The sequence below is a fragment of the Coregonus lavaretus genome, assembly GCF_964263955.1.
Source record: "Coregonus lavaretus genome assembly, chromosome: 3".
NCBI lineage: Eukaryota > Metazoa > Chordata > Actinopteri > Salmoniformes > Salmonidae > Coregonus > Coregonus lavaretus.
In genome coordinates this window covers 74,244,203-74,263,749 of record NC_139990.1, presented here as the reverse complement: position 1 = coordinate 74,263,749, position 19,547 = coordinate 74,244,203, and the positions used below count along the sequence as shown (strand labels likewise).

The 19,547-nt window shown below is 41.7% G+C and overlaps 1 protein-coding gene across 4 annotated transcripts; it reads left to right on the top strand.

Annotated features, from left to right (window-relative positions):
- Positions 1–6,221: 6,221 nt before the first annotated feature.
- On the top strand, positions 6,222–13,399 carry LOC311114932 (regulator of chromosome condensation-like). 4 transcript variants are annotated; one of them, XM_084157250.1, is made up of 10 exons: positions 6,222–6,599; positions 7,611–7,700; positions 7,911–8,098; positions 9,715–9,894; positions 10,365–10,461; positions 10,688–10,810; positions 10,968–11,114; positions 11,986–12,105; positions 12,266–12,418; positions 12,578–13,399. In XM_084157250.1, exons 1-10 carry the CDS (start codon positions 6,551–6,553, stop codon positions 12,751–12,753), a joined length of 1,323 nt encoding a protein of 440 aa, XP_084013376.1. In that variant the 5' UTR covers positions 6,222–6,550; the 3' UTR covers positions 12,754–13,399. The 4 variants fall into 4 exon arrangements, with proteins under 4 accessions (XP_084013376.1, XP_084013377.1, XP_084013379.1 ...); XM_084157251.1 differs by having other exon boundaries at positions 6,476–6,599; positions 7,562–7,700; XM_084157253.1 differs by having other exon boundaries at positions 6,532–6,603.
- Positions 13,400–19,547: the final 6,148 nt, after the last annotated feature.

Sequence of the window (19,547 nt, the reverse complement as noted above, 5' to 3'; positions counted from 1 at the left end):
CAAAGAATGCTGAGTTGCATCCAAAGAACACCATACCTACTGTGAAGCATGGGGGTGGAAACATCATGCTTTGGGGCTGTTTTTCTGCAAAGGGACCAGGACGACTGATCCGTGTAAAGGAAAGAATGAATGGGGCCATGTATCGTGAGATTTTGAGTGAAAACCTCCTTCCATCAGCAAGGGCATTGAAGATGAAACGTGGCTGGGTCTTTCAGCATGACAATGATCCCAAACACACCGCCTGGGCAACGAAGGAGTGGCTTCGTAAGAAGCATTTCAAGGTCCTGGAGTGGCCTAGCCAGTCTCCAGATCTCAACCCCATTGAAAATCTTTGGAGGGAGTTGAAAGTCCGTGTTGCCCAGCGACAGCCCCAAAACATCACTGCTCTAGAGGAGATCTGCATGGAGGAATGGGACAAAATACCAGCAACAGTGTGTGAAAACCTTGTGAAGACTTACAGAAAACGTTTGACCTGTGTCATTGCCAACAAAGGGTATATAACAAAGTATTGAGAAACTTTTGTTATTGACCATTACTTATTTTCCACCATTATTTGCAAATAAATTCATTAAAAATCCTACAATGTGATTTTCTGGAGAAAAAATTTCTCATTTTGTCTGTCATAGTTGACGTGTACCTATGATGAAAATTACAGGCCTCTCTCATCTTTTTAAGTGGGAGAACTTTTGTACGTTTGCCCACTGACAAAGAAATTATCAGTCTATAATTTTAATGGTAGGTTTATTTGAACATTGAGAGAGAGAATAACAACAAATAAATCCAGAAATACGCATGTCAAAAATGTTATAAATTGATTTGCATTTTAATGAGGGAATAAACCTACCATTAAAATTATAGACTGATCATGTCTTTGTCAGTGGGCAAACGTACAAAATCAGCAGGGGATCAAACACTTTTTTCTCTCACTATACAGTTGAAGTCGGAAGTTTACATAAAGTTTACATAGCCAAATACATTTAAACTCAGTTTTTCACAATTCCTAACATTTAATCCTAGTAAATACTGTATTTATTTTAAGAATGTGAAATGTCAGAATAATAGTAGAGAATTATTTATTTCAGCTTTTATTTTTTTTATCACATTCCCAGTGGGTCAGAAGTTTACATACACTCAATTAGTATTTGGTAGCATTGCCTTTAAATTGTTTAACTTGGGTCAAACGTTTCGGGTAGCCTTCCACAAGCTTCCCACAATAGGTTGGGTGAATTTTGGCCCATTCCTCCTGACAGAGCTGGTGTAACTGAGTCAGGTTTGTAGGCCTCCTTTCTCGCACACGCTTTTTCAGTTCTGCCCACACATTTTCTATAGGATTGAGGTCAGGGCTTTGTGATGGCCACTCCAATACCTTGACTTTGTTGTCCTTAAGCCATTTTGCCACAACTTTGGAAGTATGCTTGGGGTCATTGTCCATTTGGAAGACCCATTTGCGACCAAGCTTTAACTTCCTGACTGATGTCTTGAGAAGTTGCTTCAATATATCCACATCATTTTCCTTCCTCATGATGCCATCTGTTTTGTGAAGTGCACCAGACCCTCCTGCAGCAAAGCACCCCCACAGCATGATGCTGCCACCCCCGTGCTTCACGGATGGGATGGTGTTCTTCGGCTTGCTAGAACCCCCTTTTTCCTCCAAACATAACAATGATCATTATGGCCAAACAGTTATCTTTTTGTTTCATCAGACCAGAGGACATTTCTCCAAAAAGTACGATCTTTTTCCCCATGTGCAGTTGCAAACCGTAGTCTGGTTTTCTATGGAGGTTTCGGAGCAGTAGCTTCTTCCTTGCTGAGCGGCCTTTCAGGTTATGTCGATATAGCACTCGTTTTACTGTGGATATAGATACTTTTGTACCTGTTTCCTCCAGCATCTTCACAAGGTCCTTTGCTGTTGTTCTGGGATTTATTTGCACTTTTTCGCACCAAAGTACGCTCATCTCTAGGAGACAGAACGCGTCTCCTTCCTGAGCGGTATGACGGCTGCGTGGTCCCATGGTGTTTATACTTGCGTACTATTGTTTGTACAGATGAACGTGGTACCTTCAGGTGTTTGGAAATTGCTCCCAAGGATGAACCAGACTTTTTTTCTGAGGTCTTGGCTGATTTCTTTTGATTTTCCCATGATGTCAAGCAAAGAGGCACTGAGTTTAAAGGTAGGCCTTGAAATACATCCACAGGTACACCTTCAATTGACGCAAATTATGTCAATTAGCCTATCAGAAGCTTCTAAGTCCATAACATCATTTTCTGGAATTTTCAAAGTTGTTTAATGGCACAGTCAACTTAGTGTATGTAAACTTCTGACCTACTGGAATTGTGATACAGTGAATTATAAGTGAAATAATATGTCCTTAAACAATTCTTGGAAAAATTACTTGTGTCATGCACAATGTAGATGTCCTAACCGACTTGCCAAAACTATAGTTTGTTAACAAGAAATTCTGAAGTGGTTGGAAAAATAGTTTTAATGACTCCAACCTAAGTGTATGTAAACTTCCGACTTCAACTGTATATTTATACAGTGCCTTCAGAAAGTATTCAGACCCCTTGACTTTGAACCCTAGATTTTGTTAGGTTACAGCCTTATTCTAAAATTGATTAAATCGTTTTTTCCCCCTTATCAATTTACACACAAATACCCCATAATGACAAAGCAAAACCAGGTTTAAACAGAAATATTACATTTACATAGGTATTCAGACCCTTTACTCAGTACTTTGTTGAAGCACCTTTGACAGCAATTACAGCCTTGAGTCTTCTTGGGTATGACGCTACAAGCTTGGCACACCTGTATTTGGGGAGTTTCTCCCATTCTTCTCTGCAGATCCTCTCAAGCTCTGTCAGGTTGGATTGGGAGCGTTACTGCACAGCTATTTTCAGGTCTCTCCAGAGATGTTCGATCGGGTTCAAGACCAGGCTCTGGCTGGGACACTCAAGGATATTCAGAGACTTGTCCCGAAGCCACTCCTGCATTGTCTTGGCTGTGAACCTTCGCCCCAGTCTGAGGTCCTGAGCGCTCTGGAGCAGGTGTTTATCAAGGATCTTTCTGTACTATGCTTCGTTCGTCTTTGCCTCGATCCTGACTAGTCTCCCAGTCCCTACCGCTGAAAAACACCCCCACAGCATGATGCTGCCACCACCATGCTTCACCATAGGGATGGTGCCAGGTTTCTGTCTCGGAGCTCTACGGACAATTCCCTCGACCTCATGGCTTGGTTTTTGCTCTGACATAAACTGTCTACTGTGGGACCTTATATAGACAGGTGTGTGCCTTTCCAACTCATGTCCAATCAATTGAATTTACCACAGGTGGACTCCAATCAAGTTGTAGAAACATCTCAAGGATGATCAATTGAAACAGGATGTACCTGAGCCCAATTTCGAGTCTCACAGCAAAGGGTCTGAATAGGTATTTCTGTTTTTTTATTTTAATAAATTTGCAAACATTTCTAAAAACCTGTTTTCGCTTTGTCATTATGGGGTGTTGTGTGTAGATTGTTGAGGATTGTAAAAAAAAAAAAAAATCATTCTGAATAAGGCTGTAACGTAACAAAATGTGGAAAAAGTAAAGGGGTCTAAATATTTTCCGAAGGCACTGTATATATATATATATATATATATATATATATACACACTACCGGTCAAAAGTTTTAGAACACCTACTCATTCAAGGGCTTTTCTTTATTTTTACTATTTTCTACATTGTAGAATAATAGTGAAGACATCAAAACTATGAAATAACACCTACGGAATCATGTAGTAACCCAAAAAGTGTTAAACAAATCAAAATATATTTTAGATTTTAGATTCTTCAAATACCCACCCTTTGCCTTGATGACAGCTTTGCACACTCTTGGCATTCTCTCAACCAGCTTCACCTGGAATGCTTTTCCAACAGTCTTGAAGGAGTTCCCACATATGCTGAGCACTTGTTGGCTGCTTTTCCTTCACTCTGCGGGTGACTCATCCCAAACCATCTCAATTTGGTTGAGGTCGGGGGATTGTGGAGGCCAGGTCATCTGATGCAGCACTCCATCACTTTCCTTCTTGGTAACATAGCCCTAACACAGCCTGGAGGTGTGTTGGGTCATTGTCCTGTTGAAAAACAAATTATAGTCCCACTATGCCCAAAGCAGATGGAATGGCGTATCGCTGCAGAATGCTGTGGTAGCCATACTGGTTAAGTGTGCCTTGAATTCTAAATAAATCACAGACAGTGTCACCAGCAAAGCACCCCCACACCATAACACCTCCTCCTCCATGCTTTACGGTGGCAAATACACATGCGGAGATCATCCGTTCACCCACACGCGTCTCATAAAGACACGGCGGTTGGAACCAAAAATCTCAAATTTGGACTCCAGACCAAAGGACACATTCCCACCGGTCTATATCCATTGCTCGGGTTTCTTGGCCCAAGCAAGTCTCTTCTTATTATTGGTGTCCTTTAGTAGTGGTTTCTTTGCTGCAATTCAACCATGAAGGCCTGATTCACACAGTCTCCTCTGAACAGTTGATGTTGAGATGTGTCTGTTACTTGAACTGAATTTCTGAGGCTGGTAATGAACTTATCCTCTGCAGCAGAGGTAACTCTAGGTCTTCCATTCCTGTGGCGGTCCTCATGAGAGCCAGTTTCATCATAGCGCTTGATGGTTATTGCAACTGCACTTGAAGAAACATTCAAAGTTCTTGAAATGTTCTGTATTGACTGACCTTCATGTCTTAAAGTAATGATGGACTGTCGTTTCTCTTTGCTTATTTGAGCTGTTCTTGCCATAATAATAATAATAATAATAATAATAATAATAATAATAATAAAAGGAGGGAGCGAGGGCAGGAGTGAGGGAGCGAGCGAGGGTGGATATGGACTTGGTCTTTTACCAAATAGGGCTATCTTCTGTATATCCCCCCCTACCTTGTCAAACACATTAAGAAGGAAATCAATTCCACAAATCAACTTTTAAGAAGGCACACCTGTTAATTAAAATGCATTCCAGGTGACTACCTCATGAAGCTGGTTGAGAGAATGCCAAGAGTGTGCAAAGCTGTCATCATGGCAAAGGGGGTTGCTACTATTTCTCTGAGGTATTCGTTAAAATACGATCAATTAGAGTTGACTTTGAAGGATCTTTAGGGTTAGGCTGTGTAGGCTTAGTCACTAGCTGGGTTAGGTTTAGATCATTAATCCCTACCATATACTCCTCCTTTTCTTTCCTAGATTCCTTTCCTCCTTTCCTCTATACTTTTCCGTTCCTCCTTTTCTAGATCCCTTTCTTTTCCTCCTTTCCTAGTTTTCTTTCATTTCCTCCTTTCCTAGCTTCCTTTCCTTCCCTACCTACATTTTCTCTCCTCCTTCCCTATCCTTATCTCCTTACCTTTCCTAGCTCCTTTCCTCTTTTCCTAGCTCCCTTTTCCTAGCTTCCTTTCCTTTCCTAATTTTCTTTATTTTCCTCCTTTCCTAACTTCCTTTCCTATCCTAGCTTCCCTTAATCCTTTCCTAGCTTCCTTTCTTTCCCTACATCCCTTTCCTCACCTCCATCCCTATCTACCTTTCCTAGCTCCCTTTCCTCGCTCCCTTTCCTTTCCTCCTTTCCTAGCTCCCTTTCCTTTCCTTTCCTTTCCTAGCTTCCTTTAGGGGAAGCACCTGCTTTCAATATATTTTGTATCCCTCATTTTGTCAAGTGTTTCCTTTATTTTGGCAGTTACCTGTATGTGGCAGGTATCAACCACGACCAGTAGAGAGGAAAGGAATGGAAGAAGGAAAGGAAGTTAGGAAAGGAGGAAATGAAAGGAAGTTCGGAAAGAAGGAAAGGAATCTAGGAAAGAAAAGGAGATAACGTGTACGTGGTAGAGATTAAAAACGGCCAGTAGATGGTGATAGTATTTGTTTTAGTGACAGGCTCGGTTAAAGCTGCAATATTTAACTTTTGGGCCAAACCGACCAAATTCACATAGAAATATTAGTTATAGATCTGTCATTCTCATTCAAAGCAAGTCTAAGAAACGGTATATATGTTCTATGTGCGCTATTTCTATGCTTCTACACGAGCTTCAAACAGCTAAAAATACAATATTTTTGGTTATGGAAAATATATATCATAGCGGTTGAGCTGGTACAATGATTCTCTACACTATAAGTGCTTGTTTTGTCACATAAACTTAAATTAGGCAAACTATTAGAATTAAAGCAACCAGGAAATGGCGGAGCAATTTCTGCATAGTGCAGCTTTAAGGTCTTGATCAGATTGACAATTCTGCAGTCAAACTTCTTTTTAGTGGATATGTGTACAACAAAACTTCAACATTTACCTTTTGCTGCTATTTCTGTCAAGTCTATGCATACAATTTTATTTATACGTTAAGACTGCATTCGTTTTTACTAAACTGTACGTTCTAAATAGCACATGCAGTGTGCAGTTTCAGTAAGTAATAGGCAAGACAGATTTCTAACACGGCCACTGTCTCTTTAAAAACTTAGGGCGCGTGGTCTGTGTGGAACAGTTGCAGGCGGGGATAGCCTACAGTATCCTGAATGAGTGTGGCCTCATTTCTGTTAGCTATCAAAGTGATCCACGGTACAGGCAAGTATGTAGGTTTTAATATTTTCCCTGGGTGAAAACGGGATATACGAGTTGTCTTAATATAACTACGAGCTGTTTAGTTATTTGGATTCGTTTAGCCGGATATTTTCAACCATGTACTAATGAATCAGCTAGCAAGCTAACTTTCAGATAACGTTAACCAACTCATGTTGGAAATGTTAGCTAGCTTAACCTTCCCCTTTAAAATGTAGCTAGTTAGCGTTCGCTTTGTGTTGGTATAATAGCGCACACGTTAGAACACTTTCTGGTTTAAACATACTCATTTGTCAAATGTTAACTTAGTTAGCTAACATTGTCATTGCAATCACAGGCGCTTGTATGCTAACATTAGCGTAGTTCTAGCTAACAAGCTAGCTGACCAGGTTACTGTAAGTTCTGTATTTACTTTAACAATATAGACCAGTCTAACAAATGTACCGACAATTGAGGTCAGTAGCCATAGCCATCACCATGTCCTTGGGACGTGTATCAGCCACATGGCAAAAGTTAACAGGATGGTTGTGTAACGTTAGCTTGTTATGAGCTAGTTAGCTAGCCAGAATCAAGTCAGGCAATAGTGAGGCTGAATTGCAATGGCTGTTTGTTTGCTGCCAGGAACAACTAGCTATATTGTTGTGCAGAGCATCGGCGCCTGTCTGTCATTATGTTGCATACCACCCTACTCTAGTCCAAGTCTCGCTGTACGTACATCTTGTGGAACAGCTGTCCGCACTGGATTAGGCTAGCCATTGAATGAATAATAGCTAGTGCCTGACATCTGTTCAAGTCCAAAACCACACTGCCCTCTTCCATAGGTCACATTTATTTTGTAACTGATATCTGCAATATTATTGTACCCCACTATTGGAACTGTTATCTGTATTAGTGCTTCCTCTTAATGACCTTCCTAAAACAATTGTTTGCTATATTTTAAATGCAGTCTTCATTTTCTGTTCCTACAGGCTTGTTTCCCCCTCAAACCTTCTCACACTAGTTGTGTGTTTTGTGCAGGGTCTGTTGCCGCCATGCCTGCAAAGAAGGCTCCTAAGAGACAGACGGAAAGTAAACCAGAGGCAGTAAAGGATCCTAAGAAAGTTAAAGGTAAGCCACGGACTCTGACTCCATTAAGCCAATATGAAGTCTATTGTGAGATGTTCAATCTCTTCGTCAAGCCGCCTACTTGAACACACCCTAGTATGCAAAATGGACTCCTTTTGAAATAGAATCATCAAACTGTGCTTGTTAATTGCGCCATATGCGTGTTGTCATAAAGATACTACAGTTTGGATTAAATAATGCTGTTAATGTCAGTTTCCCACAGCAGCCATGGGAAGGAGAAGGGTCTGGTTCTAGTGCTGGGCCAAGGGGACGTAGGACAGCTGGGTTTGGGAGAGGACATCATGGAGAGGAAGAGGCCGGCCCTGGTGACCCTGCCTGAGGGCGTGGTGCAGGTGGCGGCGGGGGGCATGCACACAGTCTGTCTCAGTGACACTGGAAATGTGAGTGAAGGCGGCAGATCCAACTGCAACTGTCTCAGATACTGCATCCAATTTCATAAATCCAGATTAAGCATGCTACTGGTCTTTAAAAGCATGCTCAATTGAGAATATCTATTAAATGCTTTTTGTTCAGGCCCTGTATTAATGAAATGGCTCAGAGCAGTGTTTATTTTGTCAACAGTTACGAAAAATACTCGTCAATGACCTATTTTTCCTGACAAAAACAAATGACGATAACGTGATAAGATGCCCTGAAGAAAAACGATAACTATTCAAAATAACTTTTTAGTTGACAAATGTGATGAGAATTCCACGTGATACTAATTGACATTCAATTTCACATGAAGCTCCTTTTGATCTCCCTTTAAGCTGTTTGTGTCCAATCATAAGCATGCATGCCTTTGCGTAATATAATGCAATATAATTGGTCTTTCAGTTGCGCTGGCTGATTAAGCTGATCTATCTGGCTCTCCCACACACACCGCTACCTGGCGGTCACTCCTCTCTTTTGAATTTTTTATTTTTGTCATTTAGCAGACGCTCTTATCCAGAGCGACTTACAGTTAGTGCATACATTACTTTTTTTGTTTGTTTTTTGTTTTTTTTTATACCCCCCGTGGGAAACGAACCCACAACCCTGGCGTTGCAAACGCCATGCTCTACGAACTGAGCTACATCCCCTGCCGGCCATTACCTCCCCTACCCTAGACGACGTTGGGCCAATTGTGCGCCGCCCCATGGGTCTCCCGGTCGCGGCCGGCTACGACAGAGCCTGGATACGAACCAGGATCTCTAGTGGCACAGCTAGCACTGCGATGCAGTGCCTTAGACCACTGCGCCACTGATGCAGTATTACCTTGTGTGCTGTTATTCATCTGTGTTACCGCTCTCGCGGTCAGCGAGTGCAGTTGCTTTTTCCTGATTGGAAATACTAATGCTATTTGCTGAATATTAGGAATACATTAATCATTTTGCCGTTGTTGGAAAGCTCAGGTTCTCCCATTTTAAAGGGAATCACTGTTATTTACCCACATCACAAGGTTATAATGGGGAGAAAATCTGAGTTGTATAGGCCTAAATTGTTTAACCTGTAGCCAAGGCTTTGTAGCCTATATGATAAATCATGGCTGGCGTTGGTTACAATCTGCCAAAAGCAATGTTGCCAGCTATGTGGGGATAGTAGGCCTATTTGGACAAGGCTATCTTAATGTGAACATTATCGAAGTTGGAGGTAAATATGAATTATTTCATTGGGGGGGGGGGAATGTAGAGTAATATGTGACTAAAACTGGAAAAATTGTCCAGAGTTTTAGTCGACTGATAACTACGAAATATCGAATTACTAAACCGCCTGATAGCTAAGACTAAAAGACTAAGGCTAAATCTAAAATAGCTGCCAAAATTAACACTGGCTCATAGTAAGAGTACTGATCTAGGATCAAGTCACCTCGCTCTTATTCATAATTTAAAAGGCAAAACTGATCCTAGATCAGCACTCCTACTTGGGAAACACTTTGTGACTATAGAACCAGGACTAAGATTAATCTGGGGCTGGGAAACCGTATCTTAATGAAATATGACTTTACTTGGTAACAAGCTGCTTGTCTCTGGTGTAGATCTACACGTTCGGCTGCAATGACGAGGGTGCTCTGGGCCGAGAGACGACAGAGGAGGGCTCCGAGATGGTGCCGGGGAAAGTGGCCCTGGACGAGAGGGTGGTTCAGTTGTCTGCTGGGGACAGTCACACAGCTGCACTCACAGAAGACGGTGCAGTCTACATCTGGGGCTCCTTCAGGGTGAGTAGGTGACAGGGTTTAACCTCTGTCAAACACCCTGGATACTGTTTATGCGCCATTCCGTTACTCAATCTTAAATCAACTTTCCGTTGACTTGCCTTTTCATCTGCCTTTAACTAATCAAATGGAATACAATTTTATTCGTCACATGCTTTATAAACAACATGTGTGGATTAACAGTGAAACGCTTACTTATGCAGAGAGAAAGAAAATTGAAAAATTATAGAAAGTAATACATGTAAAAGTAATAAATACACAATGAGTAATGATAACTTGGCTATATACACAGGGTACCAGTACCGAGTCGATGTGCAGTGGTACGAGGTAGATATGTACATGCACTGTAGAACTAAGAATAAAGTAACAGATAATAAACAGTAGCAGCAGCAGCATATGCCACCTCTATCATAGACCAAATTCAGATAACCTGCAATTCTCACTAATTTCACACATTTTACCATTTGCATTAGGATAACAGCGGAGTCATTGGTCTACTAGAGCCCATGAAGAAGGTTATTGTGCCTGTCAAGGTCCCCATGAAATGGCCTGTGATGAAAATAGCATCAGGTGAGAAATGGGGGATCTGTCCTTAAGCATTCAGGTTTCTCTGCAGAAGTTCTGCCTGCCCGGAGGTCTGGGCCACGTTCAATAAAAATATGATTAGAACTGACGTGATTCCTTATTCTGCATGTCATAGAGGCATGTTTGTCCTATATCTGAACTTTCTACCATATTGTTTCTTGCTCAATGCTGCCCTGGTTATAAGACAATATTCATGACCTCTGACTCCCAGGTAATGACCACTTGGTGATGCTGACCGCAAGCGGTGACCTCTACACATCAGGCTGCGGAGAGCAGGGGCAGCTGGGAAGGGTGCCGGAGCTCTTTGCCAACCGAGGGGGCAGGAAAGGGCTGTGTATGTGCCAACTCAAACCATTTACCTCTGACACAGTAGTCATTCAGCCGTAGTTTGGGTGTGAGCACTCGTAAAAAGAATGGATATCTGCACAATTATTATTCTCTGTTTTGACTGCTGTGGGTGACAGTCAGGACATGTTTCTGTATGATTACAGTGCGGTTGCTGATACCTCAGATTGTGAAGGTCCAGTCTAGGGGCAAGGTTCACTTCACAGACGCCTTCTGTGGGGCTTATATGACCTTTGCTGTGTCAAAAGAAGGCCACGTCTACGGATTTGGACTGTCAAACTACCATCAGCTTGGTGAGCATGAGATAAAAATGTATTCGACAACCTTCAGAAATACTGTAACAGAACTTGTGGGGGGGGGTTAATCCTCCAAATTGATCTTGATTTATTTTACATTTTAGTCATTTAGCAGATGCTCTTATCCAGAGTGACTTACAGTGAGTGCATACATTATTTTTTTATTTTTCATACTGCCCCCCCCCCCCAACTATAGCTAGGTTTCCATCCAATTGGCAACAGATTTGCATGTGAATGTAGAAAAATCTGCATAAAGAAATATGCGCAGTTTCCCACCAGTGGTGTTTCCACCAAACTGACTTGTGTATAAAAAGCAGTGCGTGATGACATGGTGCACATAAAAGGTACTTTTTCGCGTACGTTTTCATGTACTGTATAAACATCTAAAGTTGAATGTGTTTCCATTGCATTTTCAACTCTACCGATTTTAGTTTTGTCACAAACAGTTTAAATAGAAAATGTGCCCACTCTGGTCTTGGCATGTGCGCTCTAGCCAAACGCTCGCAGATACAGTACGGGTAGGCTAGCTTTTTATTTGTCATGGATGCCAAGGATCAATCATCATGTCACCATAATAAGACCCTCGATATTTATTGGAAAGGAGCATCAAACTCATCACTGCAATTCCACCTTGTCTAGTGTTTTGTTGACATTTGGAAAGTTTCCCGACAAATTTGCTGTTTCCATCAGGCCTGTCGTGACTTTTTTTATCTGAAGTACTTTACTTGCATAGAATGGTTGGCTGGAAACCTGGTTATATATGAACACTTTTTGAGTCTCCGATCTACTCTAGAATTGCAGTCGGGTGTGTTGGAGAGAATGTCACACTGTACCCATTGACCATAGACCTCTGTACTAATGTTTCCAGGGACCAAACTCATCAACACATGCTTCGTTCCAATAAAACTTACCTCCTTCAAAAACTCCACCATTAACTGGATGGGCTTCTCAGGGGGACAGCACCACACAGTCTGCCTCGACTCTGACGGTAAGCGCTTCAGGGTCGTATCTTTTATTTTAATCCCTCTTGATCAGATTAACAATGTCAGAACTTGGCATTTATGACTTGGACTGTTCAAGAATCTGTCAACTGCATAGTGCAGCACAAATTGGGAAGATAGAGATGTGATGTCTCTGTCCTCCTACAGGGAAGGTGTACAGCCTGGGCCGGGCGGAGTATGGGCGTCTGGGTCTGGGCCCGGGGGCAGAGGAGAAGAGCGAGCCCACGCCTGTGGAAGGACTGGGTGGAGCCCAGGTGGTGGCATGTGGGGCGTCGGTCAGCTACGCTGTCACCAAACAAGGTGAGGTTATGGCTAGTGTATTTCTTCTGGTTTATAAAAAAAATAAATAATAATCTGCTGATGTTGTGCATGTCTACATTATGGTGTGTAATTGTGATAGGAATGACTCCAAGACCGACGTGTCTGTATATGGTCCACTGATGTGTGTGTTTATTGCAGGGTCTGTGTATGCCTGGGGTATGGGCACTAACCTCCAGCTTGGCACGGGTGAGGAGGACGACGAGTGGAGCCCTGTAGAGATGACTGGCAAGCAGCTGGAGAACCGCATAGTACTGATGGTGGCCAGCGGCGGGCAGCACACAGTCCTGCTGGTCAAAGACAAGCAGGAGAGCTGATGTATCCTCAGGCATGGGAAGGGTGACCTTGTTGGTCTGTACAAGAGGGATCTGTGTTAAATACCTACATGTGGGAGGAGGGGTTTGTAGCCGACTGTAACTTCCTGTGCTGACTAACTTCCTGTGCTGAGCCAGGTTAGCCGTAGAGGGAACGTGGTGATGGAAAGGGGCAGGGGTGAGACTGACTAGTCCCTGTTAAAGAGGGCTCTGATCTCGCCCACTCAGTGCAGAAATCCCCTAACGTATTCGGATGTGGTTCAGTAGATCATGATCAACAAGCAAGAGAAACATTTTTTTTTTATTTTTTATCTAGTTTATGCTTAGTTATTTTTTTATGAGAATCTTTAGTATGTCTGTCTGGGATGCCAGTCTGTGTGTCTGTATGTTTGTGGGGGAAATGATGGACGAGCCTTTTAATGAAATCCCAAGTCACAGCCTTTTAAGATTCCCATTTTTGTTCCAAGCAATAAAAAAAACCCACGGCATCAGTAAGATGAGTACTAGTATTTCTCGTCAGCAAGGTCCTTTCATTTGAAAGTCTGGCCTAAGGTGTCTTGAACCATGTAGTTGAGACTGCTGTTCACTGTACCCCCTTGCACAATTATTTGCTGGTCCTATTTGGAAATAAAAGTGAAATTTTACTGTTTTGATCTTCTCTGTTTTTGATTTACACACTGCAATGACAAACTTTGTCCAGGGGGTGGCACTGGTACTACATTGAAGGCCCAATTAGTAGATTACTATAGTGATGACTTGAGTACATCAGCCACACATTTATCAGTCCCTCAACATATATTTATATAAGGCAGCCGACGTAAATTAAAATCACTTGAAGTTACAAATGATTGTTCTGGGGTATAGATCAAAGCCACAGGCTTCCTTTGTGCTAGTGTGAAGGGAAATGTTGCATCTCATGTTGCATCCTTGTTTTTTTCTACTGGCTTTCATCAGACTGACTCATGAAATATGTGGGATCGTCATAAAAAGCCCTAGTAGCTCCCATTTTTCTCAGAAAGCTTTGAAATGCTAAAGAATCTTTCATATGCACTTCATTGACAAGCAGTGGCGGCTCCTGAAAAAATTCTCAGGAGGGGCAATTTTTCTGATGATTTAGGTGACCTACACACATGTCCAGCAACAACATGAAGACAGGGGCAGCATATAAATCAATACCAGAAGCATTTATTGACTGATCTGGGGAGATGGATTCCAGTTTCTGTGACAGATTATAAATAATCTCTGATGCCTTTGTTATATTAGCTTTTGGTTGAATGTACTGTCGTAGTAAATATATAATGTTATAGCTTGGTCTGACTAAAATCTTGTGCATTACCCATTTTGTGTTGGGCGTTTGTTTTCAATCAATGCTGTTCCTATCCTATAACAATGGACAAAAGAGTCCTATCTTGTCAGCCTTGTCAGCAGGTGGCCAAGGACAACACCCACGCCATAGGTCTCTCAGTTCTTCCAACTCACGAGTTCTTGCTCTGAGGACACACACACACACACACACACACACACATCATCACTGATAACACACACACACACACACATCATCACTGTTAAACACACACACACACAAAAATCCCCTCTCTTTAGGCTGAACATTTGAAGACAGAGAACCCGACTCAGAGCCAATGCAACAGTGGAGGGGTCCTCGCCCAACTCATCAGGACCGATCAGAACTACTAGATTCAACCTACATCATTTATTGTATAAAATGTCTGCACACAATGTTTTCGGGGCTCTCTTCAGATAGCTCCCTAAGAGTTTGACGAACGAGTCCGTGCACGCGATTCCAGATATCTTTACCTCTGAATAAACTGCCTTTATTATACCATATCCACCCTGTCCAAAGTCTCTACTTGGTCTCAGTTCTCCAGTAAACTTGTGATTATCAACAGTACACAACGGTAACAAACAATTGGGGGAACTCACGGGGCAGATAGTAAGGTCGCAGTGACACAGAAAGCAGTTCAATGTCGGGGGTACAGAGTCGCTCTCTTACCAGGATCGATTTTCCCTGTGACTGTCAGATCGCGGTCCGCTCTGACCAGGGTGAAGCCGGCCGGCTCCACTTCTCTGTCCGGGACTCTGTCATCCAGCCAAGTCTCCCAGCTGTATTGGATTCCGCTGCCAGCAGCGTTTTCATTATTTAGTCCGTTCGTAGCGGGTATGTACACGATCAACAAGATCAGTCCAAAACCCACCACTGGAAATCCATGGTTGGCAGAATGTTTGTAAACTAAGTGTACAAATTAAAAACATAAAATAACGCCACTAAGTGTACAAATTAAAAACATAAGATAACGCCACACTGCAGGTCGCAACAGAGACGCTGCTAGCCGCTATTTTCTTAGTTACGTTCATGGTTACGTCACGTATGACGAAAGCGCGTAAGTGCAAGCCCACAGACACCCATAGAGATTGTATTGAAAGCTTTGAAATTTGAAAAAAATAGATTTTACATGGGAGTCTATGACAGACTTCTGGGCGATTTTCAACATGACTGAAATCGCCCCAAAAACGGGCGGGCCATTTGAAGCACGACTTTAGCCTGATTTGACATTTAGTGGCAGTCAGATCAGATTAGAACACAGATAACTACTGTTGCCGTGATATAATTGATTAGAAAAAAAATCCCTTCCTTTTCCCGTTTGGCAGTGCGTCGCCCATATCGCCCTATTGAACACACCGCCCCTGTTGACAAGCATAGCCTCATCCCACTGTTTGTAGTGCCTGTTCTCCTTTGGCAGGAAAAAGACAGGAAAACATTTGATTATGATGGATGGGCAATTGATCCAATTTTCAACATGCAGTGTCCTTCAATTGATATTTCATTTAGCAGTTTATTATGACACCATTAAAGGGGGGCTTTTACACTATGTTCCTGTGCTTCTCTAATGGTTTCCTTGACAATCTAAGACTGACAGTCTTGCCAATCTGTGCTGCCTCTGAGATCTCACCCTCCTTAGTGTCTCAGCTCTATCTCTTCTTAACTCATCAACAACCAATGTGATTGAATATAATGAGGTGACCTTCAACCTTACTGGTAGTAGATGATGGGAAAAGGTTCTGGCTACTGGATTTCACAGTACTCGATAGAGTAGATAAGAAATGAGATGAGTAACTACAGCCGATACTGTTTTGAGTGAGATATTAGTTGAAGTAATTTAAGTTTATCTTCAGCCCCAAAATATACTAAACAAAAATATAAACGCAACATGCAACAAGTTCAAAGATTTTATGGAGTTACAGTTCATATAAGGAAATCAGTCAATTGAAAAATGTATTAGGCCCAAATTTATGGATTTCACGTCTGGGCAGTGTTGCAGCCATGTGTGGGCCTGGGTGAGCATAGGCCCACCCACTGGGAAGCCAGGCCCAGCCAATCAGAATGAGTTTTTCCCCACAAAAGGGCTTTATTACAGACACAAATACTCCTCAGCACCCCTCAAGACGATCCCGCAGGTGAAGAAGCCTGATGTGGAGGTCCTGGAATGGCTTGGTTACACGTGGTCTGCGGTTGTTAAGCAGGTTGGACATACTGCCAAATTCTTTAAAACGACGTTGAAGGCATTCAATTCTTTGGCAACAGCTCTGGTGGACATTCCTGCAGTCATGCCAATTGCACACTCCCTCAAAACTTGAGACATCTGTGGCATTATGTTGTCCCCTGTAGCTCAGTTGGTAGAGCATGGTGCTTGCAACGCTAGGGTTGTGGGTTTGTTTCCCACGGGGGGCCAGTATGAAAATGTATGCACTCACTAACTGTAAGTCGCTCTGGATAAGAGCATCTGCTAAATTACTAAAATGTAAAAAATGTATGACAAAACTGCACATTTTAGAGTGGCCTTTTATTGTATCCAGCACAAGGTGCACCTGTGTAATGATCATGCTGTTTAATCAGCTTCTTGATATGCCATACCTGTCAGGTGGATGGATTATCTTGGCAAAGGAGAAATGCTCACCAACAAATGTGTGCACAAAATTCGAAAGAGATGCGTTATTTGTGCATATGGAAAATTTCTGGGATTTATTTCTCAGCTCATGAAACATGGGACCAACACTTTACATGTTGCGTTTATATTTTTGTTCAGTGTAGCTCCTATACAAATGATGTTGTTATTGTATCTCTTACGTGTAGTTGTGACCAGTGTTAATGTTACTGCAGTGCCGCTCCAGCATTCCACACTATTTTGATCCAAACAGCCCACAACATTATGAATATCACACACTTTTTCTTAGGAAAAGTAACTATAAAGAATATGTTCAAAAGGGAAATAATATTGGTCTATCTGTTAACTTGTAATATTCATCTGTATGCAGTAATATAATAATATGTAATAAGGCCATGATACATTTGCAATTTTTTGTCCCAATATTGCTGTGCAATGTTGCTGGCAATGGAGTTAGGTATGAGACACTAGAGCAATGATGAGCAACATGGGCTTTTTCCATTGTTCGTTGGAAAAAGCCTATGGAGAAAATCAATGGCATTTTTGTAGGGTTTTTGGATAAACGCAGGAAATAAGGTCTGTGGTAAACACAGGCTAAGGAGATCTTATACGTTTTGTTCTATGAGATAATCTTCATAAACTAGCGTCACTTTTTGTGAATTTTGAAGAATGTATATACAGTTTAAGCACATAAGGCTTCATAATTCATAAAGGTCATGTTAACTGACTGCTATTATCTCATAGAAAAAAACATACAGTACAAGATCTCCTAAGCCTGTGATAACCTCAGACATTCTTTTCTGCATTTATTCCAAAACCCTATAGAGTAGCACAGAATGAGTCATAATACCCATAAACCCTAGCGGTCAAACAGGTGAATGGTGGAAAAACGATTGGAACCATTTCCCTGTTTGGGTATTATGACACCTCTACTGTGGGACTCTATTCTTTCGCCATTCATTTTTCTCATAGGGATGGCTGAATGAACCAGAGGTGACTAATTTCCGGGTTTTAGGACTACAAGCTGGCTAGCTCTATTGCTCGGCAATATCGCCTCAAAGAATTTCCAGTGTATCATGGCCTTTACGTATGCCATTGCCCATACTGTTGACCAGGCATGTTAGCGCTGCAATCTGACTTTGTTGCCTTATTAAAGGCCATGTTGCAAGTTACATTTGCCAATATAAATAGAATATACACCCCTTGAAGATGGCAATAAAATAAATTAAAATAAAAATGTCCCCGGGCTGCTAAAGAAAGAACTGTGTGAAGCACGTGCACTAGTAAGCAACGCCTCCTCAAGTGCATGACGCAGCCTGTGATTTTGCCTGTGACGTTCATTCAGGTGCACTTGACACATTTATGAAATTGCTTAGCCCAGTTACTAATAACTAATAAGCATGCACCCATTAAGGAAATGACTGTAAAAACTGTTAAATCCCTATGGATTGATGAGGAATTGAAAAATGGTTGAGATGGATGAGCCAAAAGAAATGGCAAATAGGTCTGGCTGTACAACCGATTGGCAAACGTACTGCAAATTGAGAAATCATGTGACTAAACTGAATAAAAAGAAAAAGAAACTACACTATGAACAAAGATAAATTACATAAAGAATGATAGTAAGACGCTTTGGAGCACCTTAAATGAAATTCTGGGCAAAAAGGCAAACCCCGCTCCATCATTCATTGAATCAGATGGCTAATTTATCACAAAACCCACTGATATTACCAACTACTTTAATGATTTTGTCATTGGCAAGATTAGCAAACTTAGGCATTACATGCCATCACCAAACGCTGACACTACACATCCAAATATATCTGACCAAATTATGAAAGACAAGCAAGCCACTGGGGTCTGACCACTTGGATGGAAAATTACTGAGGATAATAGCGGAAAATATTGCCACTCCTATTTGCCATATCTTCAATTTAAGCCTTCTGGAAAGTGTGTGCCCTCAGGGTTGGAGGGAAGCTAAAGTTATTCCCCTACCTAAGGATAGTAAAGCCCCTTTTACTGTCTCAAATAGCCGACCAGTCAGCCTGTTACCAACCCTTTGGAAACTTTTGGAAAAAATGGTGTTTGACCAGATACAGTGCTATTTTACAGTAAACATATTGACAACAGACTTTCAGCACACTTATAGGGAATGACATTCAACAAGAACAGCACTTACACAAATGATGATTGGCTGAGAGAAATTGATGATAAAAATATTGTGGGGGCTGTTTTGTTAGACTTCAGCGCGGCTTTTGACATTAACAATCATAGTCTGTTGCTGGAAAAACGTATACTGTATGTTATGGCTTTACACCCCCTGCTATTTTGTTGAAAAAGAGTTACCTGTCAAACAGAACACAGAGGGTGTTCTTTAATGGAAGCCTCTCCAACAAAATCCAGGTAGAATCAGGAATTCCCCAGGGCAGCTGTCTAGGCCACTTACTTCTTTCGATCTTTACTAACGACATGCCACTGGCTTTGAGTAAACCCAGTGTGTCTATGTATGCGGATGACACAACACTATACACGTCAGCTACCACAGCGACTGAAATGACTGCAACACTGAACAAAAGAGCTGCAGTTAGTTTCAGAATGGGTGGCAAGGAATAAGTTAGACCTAAATATAAACTAAAAGCATTGTATTTGGGACAAATCATTCACTAAACCTCAGCTAAATCTTGTAATGAATAATGTAGTAATTGAGCAAGTTGAGGAGAGTAAACTGCTTGGAGTAACCCTGGATTGTAAACTGTCATGGTCAAAACATATTGATACAACAGTAGCTAGGATGGGGAGAAGTCTGTCCATAATAAAGCATTGCTCTGCATTCTT

Excerpts from the sequence above, each read along its gene's own strand:
- LOC311114932 (XM_084157250.1), top strand. The coding sequence starts at position 6,551 with ATGAGTGTGGCCTCATTTCTGTTAGCTATCAAAGTGATCCACGGTACA. Across the intron at positions 8,099-9,714 it reads GTCTCAGTGACACTGGAAAT|ATCTACACGTTCGGCTGCAA; the intron begins GTGAGTGAAGGC and ends TCTCTGGTGTAG. Across the intron at positions 12,419-12,577 it reads CTACGCTGTCACCAAACAAG|GGTCTGTGTATGCCTGGGGT; the intron begins GTGAGGTTATGG and ends TGTTTATTGCAG.